Genomic DNA, 16,339 nt, shown 5'->3' on the forward strand with positions numbered 1-16,339 from the left:
AAATCTAAAATGCTAAAACTGCAGAAGGAAAAATAGGGAGCATACTCCAAGATATAGGCATAGTCAATTATGTGTTGGTAGTGAATAGCTCAGACCTGGACCTTCCATCTGCCCAATAATGCTAGGACCACAGTAATCCTCAGGCTACTGGTTAGGAGAAGGTTCAAATGGATGTTAAAAAAGATTCTTCTTGAGCTGGAGAGATGGCTTAGCAGCTAAGGTGCTTGCCTGTGAAGACTTAGGACTCATGTTTGACTCTATAGATCCTAAGTAAGTGTAAGCCAGATACAAAAAGTTCAGGCAAACACAAGGTTGCACATACCCACTAGGTGGTGCAGGCATCTGGAGTTCCATTGAAGTGGTTGAGGCCATAGTGTGCTAATTCTCTCTCTCTCTATCTCTACAAGATATATATGTAAAATTCTTCTCAAAGTATATGTGTATTATGGAATTTTTGTTTAAGTGCTTGGTGCAAAATGAATTAAGAAATAATCTACTTAACTATCAACACATAACTGACAGAAAACAATAAGGGATGAAGGGTTTTAGAATATAATTTTCATAAATGTAAGTCCTAAAGTACCTCAACATGTTCATAGCTATGGCTGTTAATTTATGTTCTCTCTTATTTGTTACTATTTGGCTTTATTTTAAAAATATGGTACTTTAAGTAGAGTTAGCATATAAAACCACCATTCTAAGTAGTCCTAATAATGAATCCTTTATTTGATTAAATGAACATTAAATAAAATAGAAACTTACCACATCCCTCCAGTATCAGATGACACACACAGCTGAGCACTGTGTAGCAGTCTCTTTTCAACTAGGGAAAAAGGAAGTTTCTCTGGTGACTGTCTTTATAGTTACTTACTCCTCCTCCTTTTACATCAAGTTACAATTACATATAAACTGCAAAGACATCTAGAATATTCTTTAGTTATACTTTCTGCAAGTATCTTTTACACATGACTATGCTATTTTCTCCTAAATAAGTAGAAAGATGAACCAACTAATTTTTCCATTAACTTATATAGAATATTTCAGTTTAGTTTGTTTTGGCATGTGTATGCTGTGTGCATGTGTGTGTAAATGCACATTCATATGCATGTGGGTGCCCATGTGTGCATGTGAATGTAGAGGCTAACAGTTGATGTCTCATGTCTTTCTCAATTGCTCTCCACATTATTCTTTGAAACAAGGAATCTCACTGAACCAAAACTCACTGATTACACTAGACTAGCTCATCAGCCGCAGTGATCCTTGGTCTCTGTCTTCCCAGCACCAGGTCTAAAGGCACAGGCCACTCTGTTCAATATTTTTGTGGGTGCTGGGGCTTTTAATTCAAGTCCTCATGCTTGCACATCATGCCCTCTATAACCAGTAAGATATCTCCCTAGCCCCAATGTGGAGTTTTCATGGTTAAGTTTATAGTCTATACTCATGGGAAAGAAAACATTTCTAAAAAAATTCTAGACTTCATATATTCATGAATTGATATATCTTAATTTCTAGTACATTCCAGTGTTGCTATTTCCTGACCCCCTGGGGATTCAACTCAAGGAATCATGTATGTTAATTTGCTAACTGCGGTACCCAGAGAGGTTTACAGGCATTTCAGTTTATTGTGTCAGTTGTCATTTTATATTACTGAGTCATGTTTATAAGCATGTTTAAAAAAATTTTTTTTTATTTGACAGAGAAAGAGGGAGGGAGGGAGAGAAAGAGAGAGAGAGAATGGGTGTACCAGGGCCTCTAGCCACTGCAATTAAACTCCAAATGTGTGTGCCCCATTGTGCATCTGGCTAACATGGGTCCTTTGGCTTTGCACGAAATGCCTTAACTGCTAAACCATCCCTCCAGCCCATAAGCATGGTGTTTATAAGTACAATCAAATAAAGTAAGATGTTGTAATGAGATAACATTTTATTTTTCATTTTCACCATTTATATACAAACACAATTTAATAAAACACATCACAAAACAGTAAAACTTCATAGCTAATATTTATAGGTGCATAGTTTCATGCTCACATAGTTTTAAATATATATTAACAAATTTCACACTACATCATTAAAGACACCTAAAAAACCTATAAGGTAATAAACCATACTTTTTTAATAACAGCAACAAAAATGATAGTGAAGAGTTAGAAATAATTGGTAGTCACTTAGGTGCTTTTAATTTGCTTTAACATTTTAGATTTGAAGCCACAATATCCACAGCACACAGGGACCCTGCTACCATATATTCATTTTTGTGAGAGGGAAGCACCGAAATGCTAAGTGGGGGCAGGCTGAGATACTTCAACCACTGCTGATGGAAGACTTCAAACACACTGCACAGCTCTGAGCAGGTGTCATGACGGTGCACACTGGGACTGAGCACTTGAATGGGATGGAACGTTGGTCAGCACGGCTCAAGAATAAAGATATTCTTAAGCTTCAGGTTCGTAGTCTTGATAGCCTTCCTATTAATTAGCCAGAACAGAAAGACAACATGCTTTGTTAGTAGATGTGAACAGAAATCAAGCATTTAAAGAACATGATACATGATACAGGACCTGGCTCATCATTTTGATTGAAATTCATCCTCATAGCAGTTTTTGGAACATCTATGCTACAAACAAACAGTCATGTTTTCCTAGTTCTGCCTTACCTGTTACACATGAAAGTAAACCATGGTCAATGTCAGCACTAGCATGTTTGAGTTCTAATTCCGGATGTGTCATTTGACAGTCATGTGATCTAGTTCACAAGAGAAATCACCTGGTGTCTTTGACTCTCAGTTTCCTCTGCTATAATGTGAATGCCGAGCCAAGTTCCTCATGAAGTCTCTCAGAGCTAAGATGCTCTGATTCTTGGAAGTTAAAGGCATTTGAAGATACTTTACATTTTTCTGCTTTCACTGTTCCATTTGAAAATTTCATCTCCATGTAAGGCTTTTATGCATACTTTGACTATTCTAACATCTATGTCTCCCAAACAATATTTGATTAACAGTCATAAAAGAAATAAACAGTGATAACTGGAGGAGTCACATAAGTCTCTCTCAAGAACAACTCTAATAATATAAGGCTGATTTTTAAAATTGTTGTTTTTTAAAGATTTTCTTTATTTTTACTTATTAGAGAGAGAGAGAGAGAGGGGCAGACAGAGAGAGAGACAAAATGGGCACGCCAGGGCCTCCAGCCACTGCAAACAAACTCCAGATGCATGTACTACCATGTGCATCTGGCTTACATGGAACCTGGATCCTTAAGATTTCACAAGCATGCACCTTCCCCACTAAGCAATCTCTCCAGCCCCAGGTTGTTTCTTTGAATAAAATACAAACTTAAATGGTGAGGATGTCTTCATACTCTTTAATTTGTAGCCTTAATTAGCTCTGAAACCTTAGTCTATCACTGTTCTATTTTCTGATTTGACTCATAAATTGTTTTCTGCTCCTCAGGTATATCCATATACCCAGAAATATGTGTCCTTGCTTCTGATACTCCCTTATAGAATGTTCTGCCCTAACTTTGATCTCCCTACCTACATTAATATAAATGTCCCATTAAAACTTTTGACTTTCCTACATGGATCCTAACATATGGTAATTTGGCATTTATGATTTTGGTACTATTTGTTAGGGAGAGCCAACTTAAAACTCTATACAAGTAGCTGGAAATGGGGGCACATGCCTTTAATACCAGTATTCAGGAGGCAGAGGTGGGAAGATCACTATGAGTTTGAGGCCACCCTGAAACTACATAGTGAATTCCAGGTTGGCCTGAGCTAGAGTGAGACCCTATCTCAAAAAAAAAAAAGAAAAAGAAAAAAGAAAAAAGAAAAAAAAAAACCCTGTACACAAGATTTTATTTTTGAATTTTGTATACATAGACTTTTACCTCTGAAGGCATTTCATAAGCTTCATTGTCAGGGTCAACAGGCATATCTCCCAGAATTCCCTCTTGTGGGGATCCTTCTTCAGTCTAACATTTAAAGGAGATGCACAAAAAGAACATGAGGAGGTGTTAGTTTTCACCTTCAAACACACTTTCAGAGAAGCTTATGTACAATATACATATGACATATTGGCAGAAATGTAAAAATAGCATCATTAGTATTGCTGCTGGGATTCTAATTAAAGAATACCTTTGGCAAAACATTGTGCTACATAAGTTACCAATGCTAAAAGTATCCAAACCTTTTGCATAGGTAATTCACTATGTAGGGAGTCACCAAAGATATAGTACAAATATTTTCACAAGTTCAATGCAGTAGTAAAAAATTGTTGACTTAGTCAGCAATACATAGTGGTAAGTCAAATAATTATTATTTCACTACTCAACAGAGTTATTATGATGCCATGCTAGAAACTGTGTAAAAATGAGAACTTATTTGTGGTATAATATATAGCAGGACACATACTGTTGCACAATTGTAGCTAGAAACCTATATATAATTCAAAAAATCTTGGAAGAAATCATAACAAATATTAACAGTGTTTTGCTTACAAGTTATACATATTTTTTCCTGTATTTTAACTTAAATAACTATGATATAAAAGTATATATTTTTTATAATTACATTTTAATTCTGGCAAATAAGTTCTGAAATTTGAAAGCTGAGACTCTGCATGCTTGGTGAAAACTATCAAATACATGATCAGATCACTTTTTTAAGTTATCTCTTCATAGAAACAGACAACCAAAAGTTCACCCTAAAATAGTCACAGCTTTATTTGTATTCTTCCTTAAATGAATTTTGCTGTTCTGTATTTGTTGTAGCAAGGCAATTATAAAAAAAATGGAGTTACTGAAAATTCAAAGAGCATTGATGCAAAAAGAGCCTAAATGGGCTTATTTTTAACAATATGTCTGAGGTCAATAATAATCTTTCCCTACTTTTTTACCGTAGAAGTGAAGCACAAGGATAAGAAAATGGTTAACAGCAAGAAAAGATCAGGCTTTGAAGATCATGCTTTTGGCATTGCAAAGAGAAGCTTATAGACCATCTTACTTTGCCTTTATTCACATTATCAACCCACAAAGTCTAGGTTATGGAAATGCATGTGTACTGAGACGGTTACTGTGTATGCCCCTCAAAGTTCAGGCAGGTAATACTGATTGGCTAGATTGGACATGAAATCCTTCCTTATTATTATTTGAAACTATCTTACTCTACTTTTAAGTATATAATTATTGTATAATTTTAAAAATACAGTATTTGTGTTTCAGAGTATAATTTTTTCTAAGCATTTTATAATTGATTGCTAAAGAATCCAAGCATAAAACAAAATGTATATCATTCTTTATGAATTAAATACAGGGCATCAAAATTGCATTCATTTATGTATGACATTTAGGTAGCACTGTATTTTACAAATTCTTGAGGAATTATTTCAATCAGAAGTCTCTTAGTTTACATAATTTTATTATGGCTTTGTGGGCAAGGGCTTGAGAAAATATAAATGAAATAGAAATAGTAAAAGAGAGATTAGATAAATTATAGGACAAAATTTAGTTATAGTAGAGAAAAAGAAGAAAATAAAAAGGTGTAATACTCAAATAGGATCACAGGCTTTATAATAATTATCAAAGTCCTGAAAACAGGCCTATGCTTTCACTCATGAAATAAACCATGTCTTGGTGGGAGCTGTCCATGGATCCCCCCTTGAATAGCAATGACTGTGGTTGCTCTGTAAAGTCCCCTGTCTAGAATAGGGTAGTGTTTATATATAATCTGTGTACATCTCTTGTATCATTTAAATTATATCTCTATTCTTATGATACCTAGCTCAAACATCTTTATGTATTCAGTAAGGATGTAATTTATTTTTTAAATATTCTCTACCCAGTTGTTTGAGTATATAGATTTCTATTGTGTTACTGGTATTGGAACCAATAATTTGTATTCAATATTTTTGACTCTTTACAAGACATTCTTTAGGATGTGGGTATGTACACATATGTAACAGATATATAGTAGACCAATGGTTATCTTTGATGCTGTCTCCTAAGACTATCTGGAATTTACACGGTTCAGTAGTAGAGCTTCTGTGCTGGCCTCAATGTCCAGCATCAATCAACCTGTGGCATGATTTATCATGAGTGACTCATCCCACAACAAGAAAACATAGCCACATGGTTGAGTGAAGATGTGGTTCCAGGCTCATCTACAAATCTACTTTGTCATCACACTGACTGAGCCTTTCCCTTACTTGTTATCATATATTTACCATCATTACACTTGAGATTGTGTCTCAGCAAATAACAAGTTACTATATCATCAACCATACATGTTACTTGGAATGCTGAATACTCTTAATTCATATAGTAAACATATTGTAATGCACATAGTTCATACTTACAGGGAGCATTTTCATGTTAAGAATGCAAATCAAGGGACTACAGAGACATCTCCATCAGTAAAGTGCTTGTCTTTCAAGCATGAAGATTTGAGATCCATACCCAAAGCTCATGTTAAAAAAGCTGGGCAAGGTAGCATAGTGCTTATAATTCCAGAATTAGGGAAGCAGAAACAGAAGAATCTCTCGGGCTCTTGGGTCAGCTTGTCTAGTTTAACTACATAAGTCCAGGACAATGACAGATCCTGTCACATACAAGTTCTAAAGGAAAGACACCCTAGGTTGTTCTTTGTCCTCTATACATACATTCATACACATGGAAACACATTGCACACATATGAACACACACACTTAAAACAATACAAATTTTATCTGAAATCATGCTTGTAGAGAAACAGATACTATATAGAGACCATGTGGATTCAGAGCCATCCATGTTCATTTTCTACACAATGTAAATAATATGAGCACATTGCTCATGGTCTTGCCTTTTGCCCTTCTAGCATGTTATTTTCTCTTGGTAATCCTCTTAGAGGGAAAAATAATATAGGGAACAAATGAAATAAGCACTAAAGTAGCCCATTGTTGTAAGAGATTTGAAAGAGGAGGAAAAAGAAAACTTCTATATTAAATATACAAGATGACTATTGTCAGATTCTCTTAGTATGGTCTGAATCCAGTTACAAATACTAGACATTAAATCATAATTTGTAACGGTAATTGCATAGTAACCAGGAACAAGTATAAATCATTTCTAAGAAGAATGTTTCATTATATAGAAGGAGACAGTATTCTACCTTAAATCCTAATACTCTATGGTAAGGTAAGCTAAGGGTTTGTCATGTGAATGCAAAGCCATGTAATTAGCTGACTCACCTAATGAGACTTCACAGCACAGCTGCAATTGTTAGCTGTTTTCCTAGTTTTTGGAACGAGACTTGGTATAAGCATAAACACAGTAAGGAAGCTAAGAATAAACTGTTCACACTTTAATGTCTTAGGAATGATCCTCCTCTCTTTCTCTATTGATGAAAAATATCATCACATATGTTTAAATGCATACCTGAGTGTTTACTTCTATTTTCATCTTGCAAGAACTGGATCCTTGAAGATCAGCCCCTTGGATAAGGAATGCTAAAATATCGCCAGAGAAAGTGGGCTGAACTGAGGGTGATTTGTTCTGTGTTGGGCTCAGAAACAACAAGGCATTTAATCTTTACAAGTGCACTGAATTTCAGAAGCAATCCCTCAGGCCAGCAACTGAGGGAGGAAGACTTGGAGAGGGTAGACGTTGGAAAGTATTACTTGAGGGGGTGTCTGCTTTTGTATTTGACCTTTGTATTTAGGATGTTGAAAATCTCTTAGAAAAAATAGGGAAGAGCAACATCTGAAAATCAAATGTCCCATATGTCACAACTGTCTATTTCAAAAGCACTTGCAATTACTATCATACTGAAACTTTGCCCCCAAGGAGCTATTTTCACTCCTTTTTTGTGGTTATTTGAAAACGTTTCTGTAAAACATCTCTAACCATACCTCCACAAATTGGAGATAAAAGGGAATCTTTATGCCAGAATTTCAGAAAAGATTATGGGTAAGGGGATTCTTAGAAGCCAAGAATAAGTAGCTCATGCCTGTAATTCCAGAATTTGGAGTCCTGAAGCAGGAGAGATACCAAGAGTTTGAGGCCAGTCCTGGCTATAAAGTAAGACACAGTCCCAAAACACAAACAAGCAAACAAAAGTATATATTCACATAAGTGAAGGGAATGCTTGTTAAAATGCTCACTTGTCCATCTGACATTGACATGGATTGCCAATAGTAGCTTATTTTCTTATTCTGGATCTGGAACATTCTAATAGCTTACATATGGCTGGGCTACATAAACAAGATAAAATTAGTTCTTGTAAAATGTAATGTAACTTACTAAATTTCTGAGGTAGCTCTATTTTTAATTAGAACTTGTTACTATTTTTAGCAGAAAAGGCCAGAAGACTAAGGGAGTAAATGTGTATATGTGCATGTGTGTGTGTATGTGTGACAGAAAGGAAGGGCGGGGAGATGAGAGAGAGAGAGAGAGAGAGAGAGAGAGAGAGAGAGAGAGAGAGAGAGAGAGAGAGAGAGAGAGATATGCTTTGCAAGGGTAAAAGGGTAAAAACTAGATTGGCATGTTTTATTATATTATATTTAAACTTGAAATATTAAGCTGATCAACTTTTAGTTACAGAAAAAAGTAGCTCACTACAACTTTGACAAATAAAATTTCTTAAGTAGACCTTTTGATTAGAAATGGTTCATTTCTCCCCTAAATATGAGGCCCCAGTTCCCCAGACCCTTAGCATTATCATTTCGGTGTCTTATTGCTCTACCGTTTGAGTAAAAGAACACTTGAGCCATCACCCTCATTTTTCTTAGCTTTATGTAAGACAGGATTTCATTTATTCCTAGAATGCATAAATAGCCTAGCACAAAGAAGATGCACAGTAAACACTTAACTGACATTATGACTACTAGCTGGTCATTGGAGATCACTTCCTGCCACCACATTCTATACAACAGAAGTCAGCAAAAGATCTTATACTTTTTCAGTTTAGACATTTACACTGCTCAAAGTGTTACAGGTAATGCTTGACATTAGATAAGTTCCTTACTAAATACAATGCTAATAAGAGCACATTTTTTTCTGGGTTTCTAAACAATAAATATTGTATACAACTTTTGATGTATGGGACTATAATTAAAGGTATTTAGAGTAATTACATAACCAAACTTTCAGTTCCTTCACAACATGACAGCTCTATCAGTGATCCCCAAAGGACATAGGTACCTATTACTTGCAACCATGCAGATAACTGGTTAGAAAGCAGGAATTCCTGTTTAACATGCCACACCCAAGTAACCATATTAAATGAGAGAGAAGTATTAAAAATGATAAATACATATATTGATTTACTGAGAGTTACTAATGCAATCCAGAGATAATGGATGCTTTAAAAGGCAGTAAAAGAACATAAATGAATACTTAGTGTCTTATTAAATAGGGAGAAAAAATAACTTTATTGAGATAAAGGACATTCATTTACTGTGATGAGAAAATAATGTTTTATTACTTTGTAAACAAACATTTTGATTAAGTACAACATTTGCCCCATGTTCTTGATGGGGTATTATGCTATCTTATACACTCTGTTTTTTGTTATTTCCCAATAAATACATATCACCTATTCTGTCATTCAAGATCACTTGCTGGGCTGTAGAAATGGATTAGTGGTTAAGGCACTTGCTTGTGAAGCCTAAGGACCCAGGTCGATTCTCCACTACCCACATAAGCCAGATGCATAAAGTGCATGCATCTGGAGTTTTCTGGCAGTGGCTTGAGGCCTTGGTGTACCTGTTCTGTCTCTTTCTCTCTATCTGCCTCTTCCTCTCTGCCTCTCTTCTACCTCCACTGCCTCCCTCCCCCCTCTCTCTTTCTAATGAATGAATGAATAAATAAATAATAAATAAATAAATAAATAAATAAAATAGAGGTCGCCTGTTTTTATATTTTCAACTCATAGCTAACTTTTAACAATATTTCTTAGATTATAGTAAAAAATTTAAAAACCCTAATATTTGTAGATATGAGCCTTTTGCATTCTTCCATCAACTAGCTTCATTTGAGTCGCTAATGAGCTTCAGTGTTCAGCCTTTTCAAGCTAGCACATAAGTCCTCCTCTCCTCACAGCTCTTTAGTAATACATGATGGAGTATATCTGGAAACACAAACAAGCAAATGGTAAGAGCTAACAGAGCAAATGCTACCATTGCATAGCTACAGTCCTTACCTAGAGGCTAATAAGCAGAAACAGGAATGGGTTATAGTAACATCATTCTAAGCTTAGTAAATAAATAGTCATAACATCAGTTCTTAAAGATGCATACACTTTTGCTGGTTTTCTAATGCTAGTAGGAAAACATCTTGCCAACTTTCAGTTACTAGCTTCTCAGACCCAAAGCAAGATAAGAACTATATTAAAAGCCATGATCTTTCCTCTTTAGTTTCTAGGTTCAATCTCACAGAAGGGTTAGTGTTTGGGAATATCTAGGTAGTCAGTTACAATTCTGACTCAGGAAGCACAACATAGGGAAAATGTTGAATACTGTGACATTAGAGCTGGAAAATCACCACCTTGTATTAGTGATCATGAGAGGACACCACAGTGAGCAGTAGTATGGTGACTAGCTTCTAACAAAAGGCAATGGAGTATGTGTAAGAGGATATAAGATTTTGGCAAACTCATATTTTTATTTTAATAAAAAAATGATCTAGGCATTAATGAAATGGCTTAGAATTTAAAGGTCTTTGTTTGCAAAGCCTGTTAGTCCAGGTTCATTTCCCATGTACAGTTGGATGGACATTCATTTGCAATGGCAAAGGACAATGGAACATGCTCTGTGAGCACACATACACTAATATGCACAAACACACACACGCATTCACACACAAATAAGTAAGGACTGACCTAATAATGAGTGCTTTGTGGCCTTATTATTAATCAATAGGACTTCAAAAATCTAGTAAACCATTAAAATAAAGCATTATTTCCCTATATGCACATTAGATAATGGGAACTGTATAATTTTTCATCAAAAAATTCTTATTTCAACTTAGTATTAGAAATCATACTGCCAATATTGGCCTACCCAATTAATCGCAAGAAAGCAGAACTAACAGCATAGGTTTGCTAAACATTCCTATGTATAGTGCATGATGTCAAGTGTTGTAGGATACTACAGTGGTGTACAAGGCATGGATCCTTCACCCCAAGCAATTTAAACTATAGAAAGATTAAATAAGAGAAGAGCAAAATATAATGAAAAGAAAGTCATAAGTGTGACACAGGGCAACAGACAGTAAACAGACGAATGAGGAGAGATTTCAACTGGATATTTCAGATAGACTGGGAAATTGAATACTAGGACGTTCTGTGAACAAAAGTGATTTTGTCAGGTTGTAGAATGGTATGTGGAGACTAATGAATACCCCAAACACAATGGGTTTGATCAAGAATTATTTGTGTTTCAAGTAGGAGTTATGTGGTCCAAAGTTTGTTTCAGTGTGGCATTCAGGAATAATAATCTTGCAATGATGTGCAGAACATCTTACTAGTATGGAACACAGAGATTAGAGAATCATGTGGGGGAGACGAGTAGCTAGGGAACTGAGTAAAAATGGAGAAATTGAAATCTTACTAAAGTTAGTAATCATTTTTTAAAAACTGTGAAGAGGTTGTGACTTTGTCTTATTTTTAGGGTACCCAATTTACTCACCTCAATATTATGGATACTAGAAGAATAAAAAATAGTCCTGGGTCTAAGACAAATGGTTATACTACTCATAGTAATAGCAATAGCCAGAGTATGACTATTTTCTTGTACTGACTTAAGTACCTTACAAAAACTATATATTTTTATTAACTTATTTGAGAGGGAGAGAGGGAGAGAGAGAGAGAGAATGGGTGCGCCAGGGCCTACAGCCACTGTAAATGAACTCCAGATGCATGTGCCCCCATGTGCATCTGGCTTACATGGGTCCTGGAGAATCAAATCAGTATCATTTGGCTTTGAAGGCAAATGCCTTAACTGCTAAGCCATCTCTCCAGCACCTGACTTACCTACTTTTGATTTTTGTCATTAGTAGGTCTTTTCACAAAGAAAGGCAGAAGGGGAATCAGAATAGTACCATCAGTGAAGGTGTGCTGTTTAGACCTGAAGAAATTAGGCCTGGGTCACTGTTTAGAGTTCTATGGAGCTGCTGAACTTTAAAGGCCAAAGGTCTCAGACAGCTTGGCCTAGGAGCTGTATCACCAGCTATTTGGACTAAGGATCCAAATACCTGAGGCTAAAAGGCTAAATAGCACTGGTTGTTTACATTTGTGGATCCCAGCATCCAAGAACTATTTGAAAAATGCCATAACAACACATCGCAGAAATTTTGGGTTCTAACACTGGAGAGCTGCTCAAGAGCTATATCACTAGCAGCTAGCGCTTGCTACAGATGCTCACTATTGTGCAACTTTGAGGTTACAACAGATGTCCAGTGACAGGGCCACCTTGACTAAAACACAGAGTAATAAGCCTTCAATGTTAGCACTCAGAGACACAAATCTCTGCCTTCTAAAGTCCAAACCAATAGTTCTCCATGTCTCAGAGTTTGGAGCTAGGTCTACTATTGCTGCCCACGGGCCTTAGGCACTCAACAGATCAGTATTGCCCAGAGTAGAGTCGACTGCAAGGACAGAACCAGCTGCTTGGTAACATTCTGAGTATGTATTTACTCCATAGATATAACTGAGGAAGCCTAAAGTTCATAAACCGAAGGAGAAAAAGGATGCAGAAGAAGAAAAATCTTATGGCAGTCTACCCAGATGTAAACAGAAGTGAAAGGTGAAAAACAGGAAATGATACTGTTGCAGAAGTTAACTGTTAAAAGCCTGCCACTGAGGGAGTGCCATTACTAGTAGCATCTAGCACTGATAAAAGAAAATGAAGAAAAGAAAAAAAATATATATATATATATGCTGTATACTGTGTTCACTCACCAGGGATGCATACAAGTTTATTATTGTTTCTATTAGAATGTAGAATACTTCAGGAAGAAAGAAGGAAATCTGATTTCAGGAGGTAAAGGAACAAGAAAGACCACTGGCGTTCATAGTGCCCATCGGCATTTAAAGAAGCTGTGAACAGAAAACTTTAGTGCAGGACAATTCATCCTAAGGGCAAAAACTTGGAATTTGATGAAGTAATTTGGTGGTCTTTACTTTGTTTCTCTTTTTAACTTTGAGGCTTGTTTTGGATTCAGTTGGAGTAAGTTTTCATGGTGTGAGGCAGACAGAGGTTGACAGCGTAATACCCCAAACAGGAAAGTAAAGGATGGGGTCATCAACACAGGACATGTTTACTTCGGGAAAAGTGGACATGTTAGCACATAGCTAGGTTGCCAGGAGGAGTCCTGACATATAGTCTTACTTTTTCAGCTAAATGGAAAACGGGATCATAAAGATGAAAACAGGAACACTATGGAGGAAGTATTTACTTATTAAATGAGTGTGTAGAGCTGTTGATCAACTTATTATACCTAGGATAACATATGAATGCCAGCAATGGAGTCTGAGGATGCATTTTTACATAATGTCAAAAAGGTGATGCTCAGGTTGCTCTGAGACTATGTAGATCTTAACTCAAAGCATGACATGTAGTTGCTAAGCTAGGTCATGGTCGTAAGTGGAAATAATAAGACTCTGGAAAATAGAAAGATATTAACTGCCAAGAAGTATCACAGCTAGAATGTGTGAATTATCACTTTCTAGTTGAGGCAATCAACTCAATATCCTCATTTATTCTCAGCAGTCAAAGGATTTAGTGTATATTTTTCCTTTCTCACATGGATTATAAGTTGTTTTACATCAATAATATCTATTGCAATGGGTAAAGTAAGTCACTAGAGCTGCTGGCAGCACTATTTCCAGCTCGTCCTCCAGAGACTTTCCAGGCAGTTTTCAGTGGTCCTATTTTGTCACCATTACTAAAAACTATGTCCAATCACACACATAATGTATAAAAAATAACTTATCAAAGTCTAAACTAATTTTTTAAGTCATATCATTCATGTAAAAATATCCCTGAAGATTTAGGAACATGAAAAGTCACATGGACATCAAAATGGATACACATAAAGAAGACTGAACAAGAAGTTGATTTTTATAGAGGTTGGAGATGTTGCTCAGTGGTTTGAGATGCGTCTTTGCAAAGCCTTATGGCCTGGGTTTGATTCTCTAGTACTCAGGTAAAATCAGATGCATAAAATGGTACATGTGTCTGGAGTTTGTTTGCAGTGGCAGGAGGTCCTTGGCATGGCCATTTATATTCATTCTCTCTCTCTCCTTCCCTATCCCTGTGCCTCACAAATAAATAAACAAAATATTTTTTAAAGTTGTTTTTTGAAGTTAAAAAAAAAAGTCTATTTGAATTTTCTGAACTAATATTTATGTTATTTTAACTTGCCATAGAAACTTAATATTCTGTTTACCTGTTTCTATAGATTCTATGATTACTTAATGTTGATTGCTCTCAATTTTAAGAAAAGTAAACTGTTCAATCTTTGCTAGCCATAATGGTTCTAGGACTGACATTATTCTTTTGCCTGAATGTATCTGTGGCTTTCTTATTATAATTTTCACACAGACTACAATTTAGTATCTAGTACCCACATATCCATGTCTGTGGGAGCCCAGGCATAGGCAGCACGAAGATGATGCCTTAGGATTTCTACAAGAGAAGAAGATCCAGTATATACCATTTTCTTTTCTAGTAGACAAAGCAAATTTAACCTGGGTAAGGATGTCTGCCTCTGTTGAATTTTCTTAGGCAAATAAAAATCATGAACATTCCAAACCATACCCAGCAACAGTCAGGTTGTCGAAGTACCCTGGTGTGCTTGTATGCTGATGCTGAGAAAATAAGCAGGGTAGAGTTTCTCTATGATGGATATCATGACAGTACCTGCTCACATAAACAATTTCATCATTTTAAACTTTGTTACCACCATCAACATTTTCATTTTCACTGTTATTATCAACATCATCACAGAATCAAGTACATAAAGCGTATTTCTTTATAAGAAATTCCCATGCTTATTTCCATATAGATGAGGAAAAGTTGTTCCTACCCATCATTTCCATCTCCCTGGCCAGGAGCCTTAGACATATGAAAGGAATTTACATGGTTCCATGCAGCACATGTGAAAACCACAGTGAGGAATTTAGAAACTATATACATGAAAACAAAGGTAAAACACACAACATTAGAAAAGACAACACGATACAAATGATCATTACTAATTATGAAAGTCTATTTTCATCACTACTGATAAAGTAGTAGGACTTGCCATAATATCTGAAATCCTCATGTATCATTTGTATACCTGTAAACTGTTGGCTTTCAAAGTAACTATTTAATGAGAGACCAAATGAGAAAAACACTGAAATTCTTTTCTTCATGGACTAGAATAATACATATTGACTGAATATTAGTGCTAATCACAGAGCAGTCATTTTTGTGAAATATTTAAAGATGAATTGGCACATGTATTACTCCCATCTCACTCTATAGCTGACACCTCAGTTTCTATATTATCTAATCAGCCTTGATGTTTAACGTCCTGCTCTTGTCTCTAGCTTTGTCTCTAAATGCTAGAGATATTTCTGGCAGGGAATGTGACTACCGTGGTTGGTGTGAATCCACACTTCTGCAGGGTGCAAGGCACCTGGGAGAAAAGGCTGACAAAATCAGGGCAGTAACTTGGTAAATAAAGACAGTGTTGAAAATACAAGACAGATACATCTGTCAATTTGTAATGCATTGCACGTGTCTCAAAAAGAAATAAGGCTTTTGGAAAACACCATATCTCATGGCTAAACTTAATACTGTGACAATCATACAGAGCAATGTGCTCTTTCTTGCTTGAAGGATAATTTAGAAGTGACAGCTCAGCTCCAAGGTGACTCCATCCTCATTTTGGGGTGCACGAAGGAAATAAAACCGCTGCTGTAATTTATGCCAGACAGGGGCTGATGGAAGCCTCATAAAAGGCTGAGGAAAACCATGAGGGCACAAAGGTTTGTAAACAAACCAAAATACATTTATGTACTTTTTGGCCAAGTGAAATTTTAGAGTCCAGAGATTCACATGAAGTCTATCATATTTTTTAATTGTAAAGGAGGGAAACAGTTTTGTGCAGTTAAGTCAAAGGAAATATAGTTAATGGACAGTTTAAATATAAATTAATATGACAGCTCAGAGTTCTCTCATTATATCTCTAGCACAATACTACTAATAAACAACATCTTTATGAATAGAATGCATTTCTAGCTGACATTAATCGCTGCTGATAGTGGGAAATTATTGTTCTCAATATATTTTATTATTGTACTTCATATTCTCA

General features: G+C 35.8%; 1 protein-coding gene across 4 annotated transcripts in view; it reads right to left on the reverse strand.

Moving 5' to 3' along the window:
- Positions 1–356: 356 nt before the first annotated feature.
- Snca (synuclein alpha) overlaps positions 357–16,339 on the reverse strand; it is a 118,404-nt gene continuing 102,421 nt past the window's right edge. For all 4 annotated transcript variants that reach the window (XM_045143899.1, XM_045143898.1, XM_045143897.1 and 1 more), the window contains exons 5-6: positions 3,890–3,973; positions 357–2,467 (exon numbers count right to left, since the gene is read on the reverse strand). In XM_045143899.1, coding sequence (XP_044999834.1) covers positions 2,435–2,467; positions 3,890–3,973 — 117 coding nt within the window. In that variant the 3' untranslated portion in view covers positions 357–2,434. The remainder of the gene's footprint in view (positions 2,468–3,889; positions 3,974–16,339) is intronic.

This window comes from Jaculus jaculus, chromosome 2, assembly GCF_020740685.1.
Source record: "Jaculus jaculus isolate mJacJac1 chromosome 2, mJacJac1.mat.Y.cur, whole genome shotgun sequence".
Taxonomy (NCBI): Eukaryota; Metazoa; Chordata; class Mammalia; order Rodentia; family Dipodidae; genus Jaculus; species Jaculus jaculus.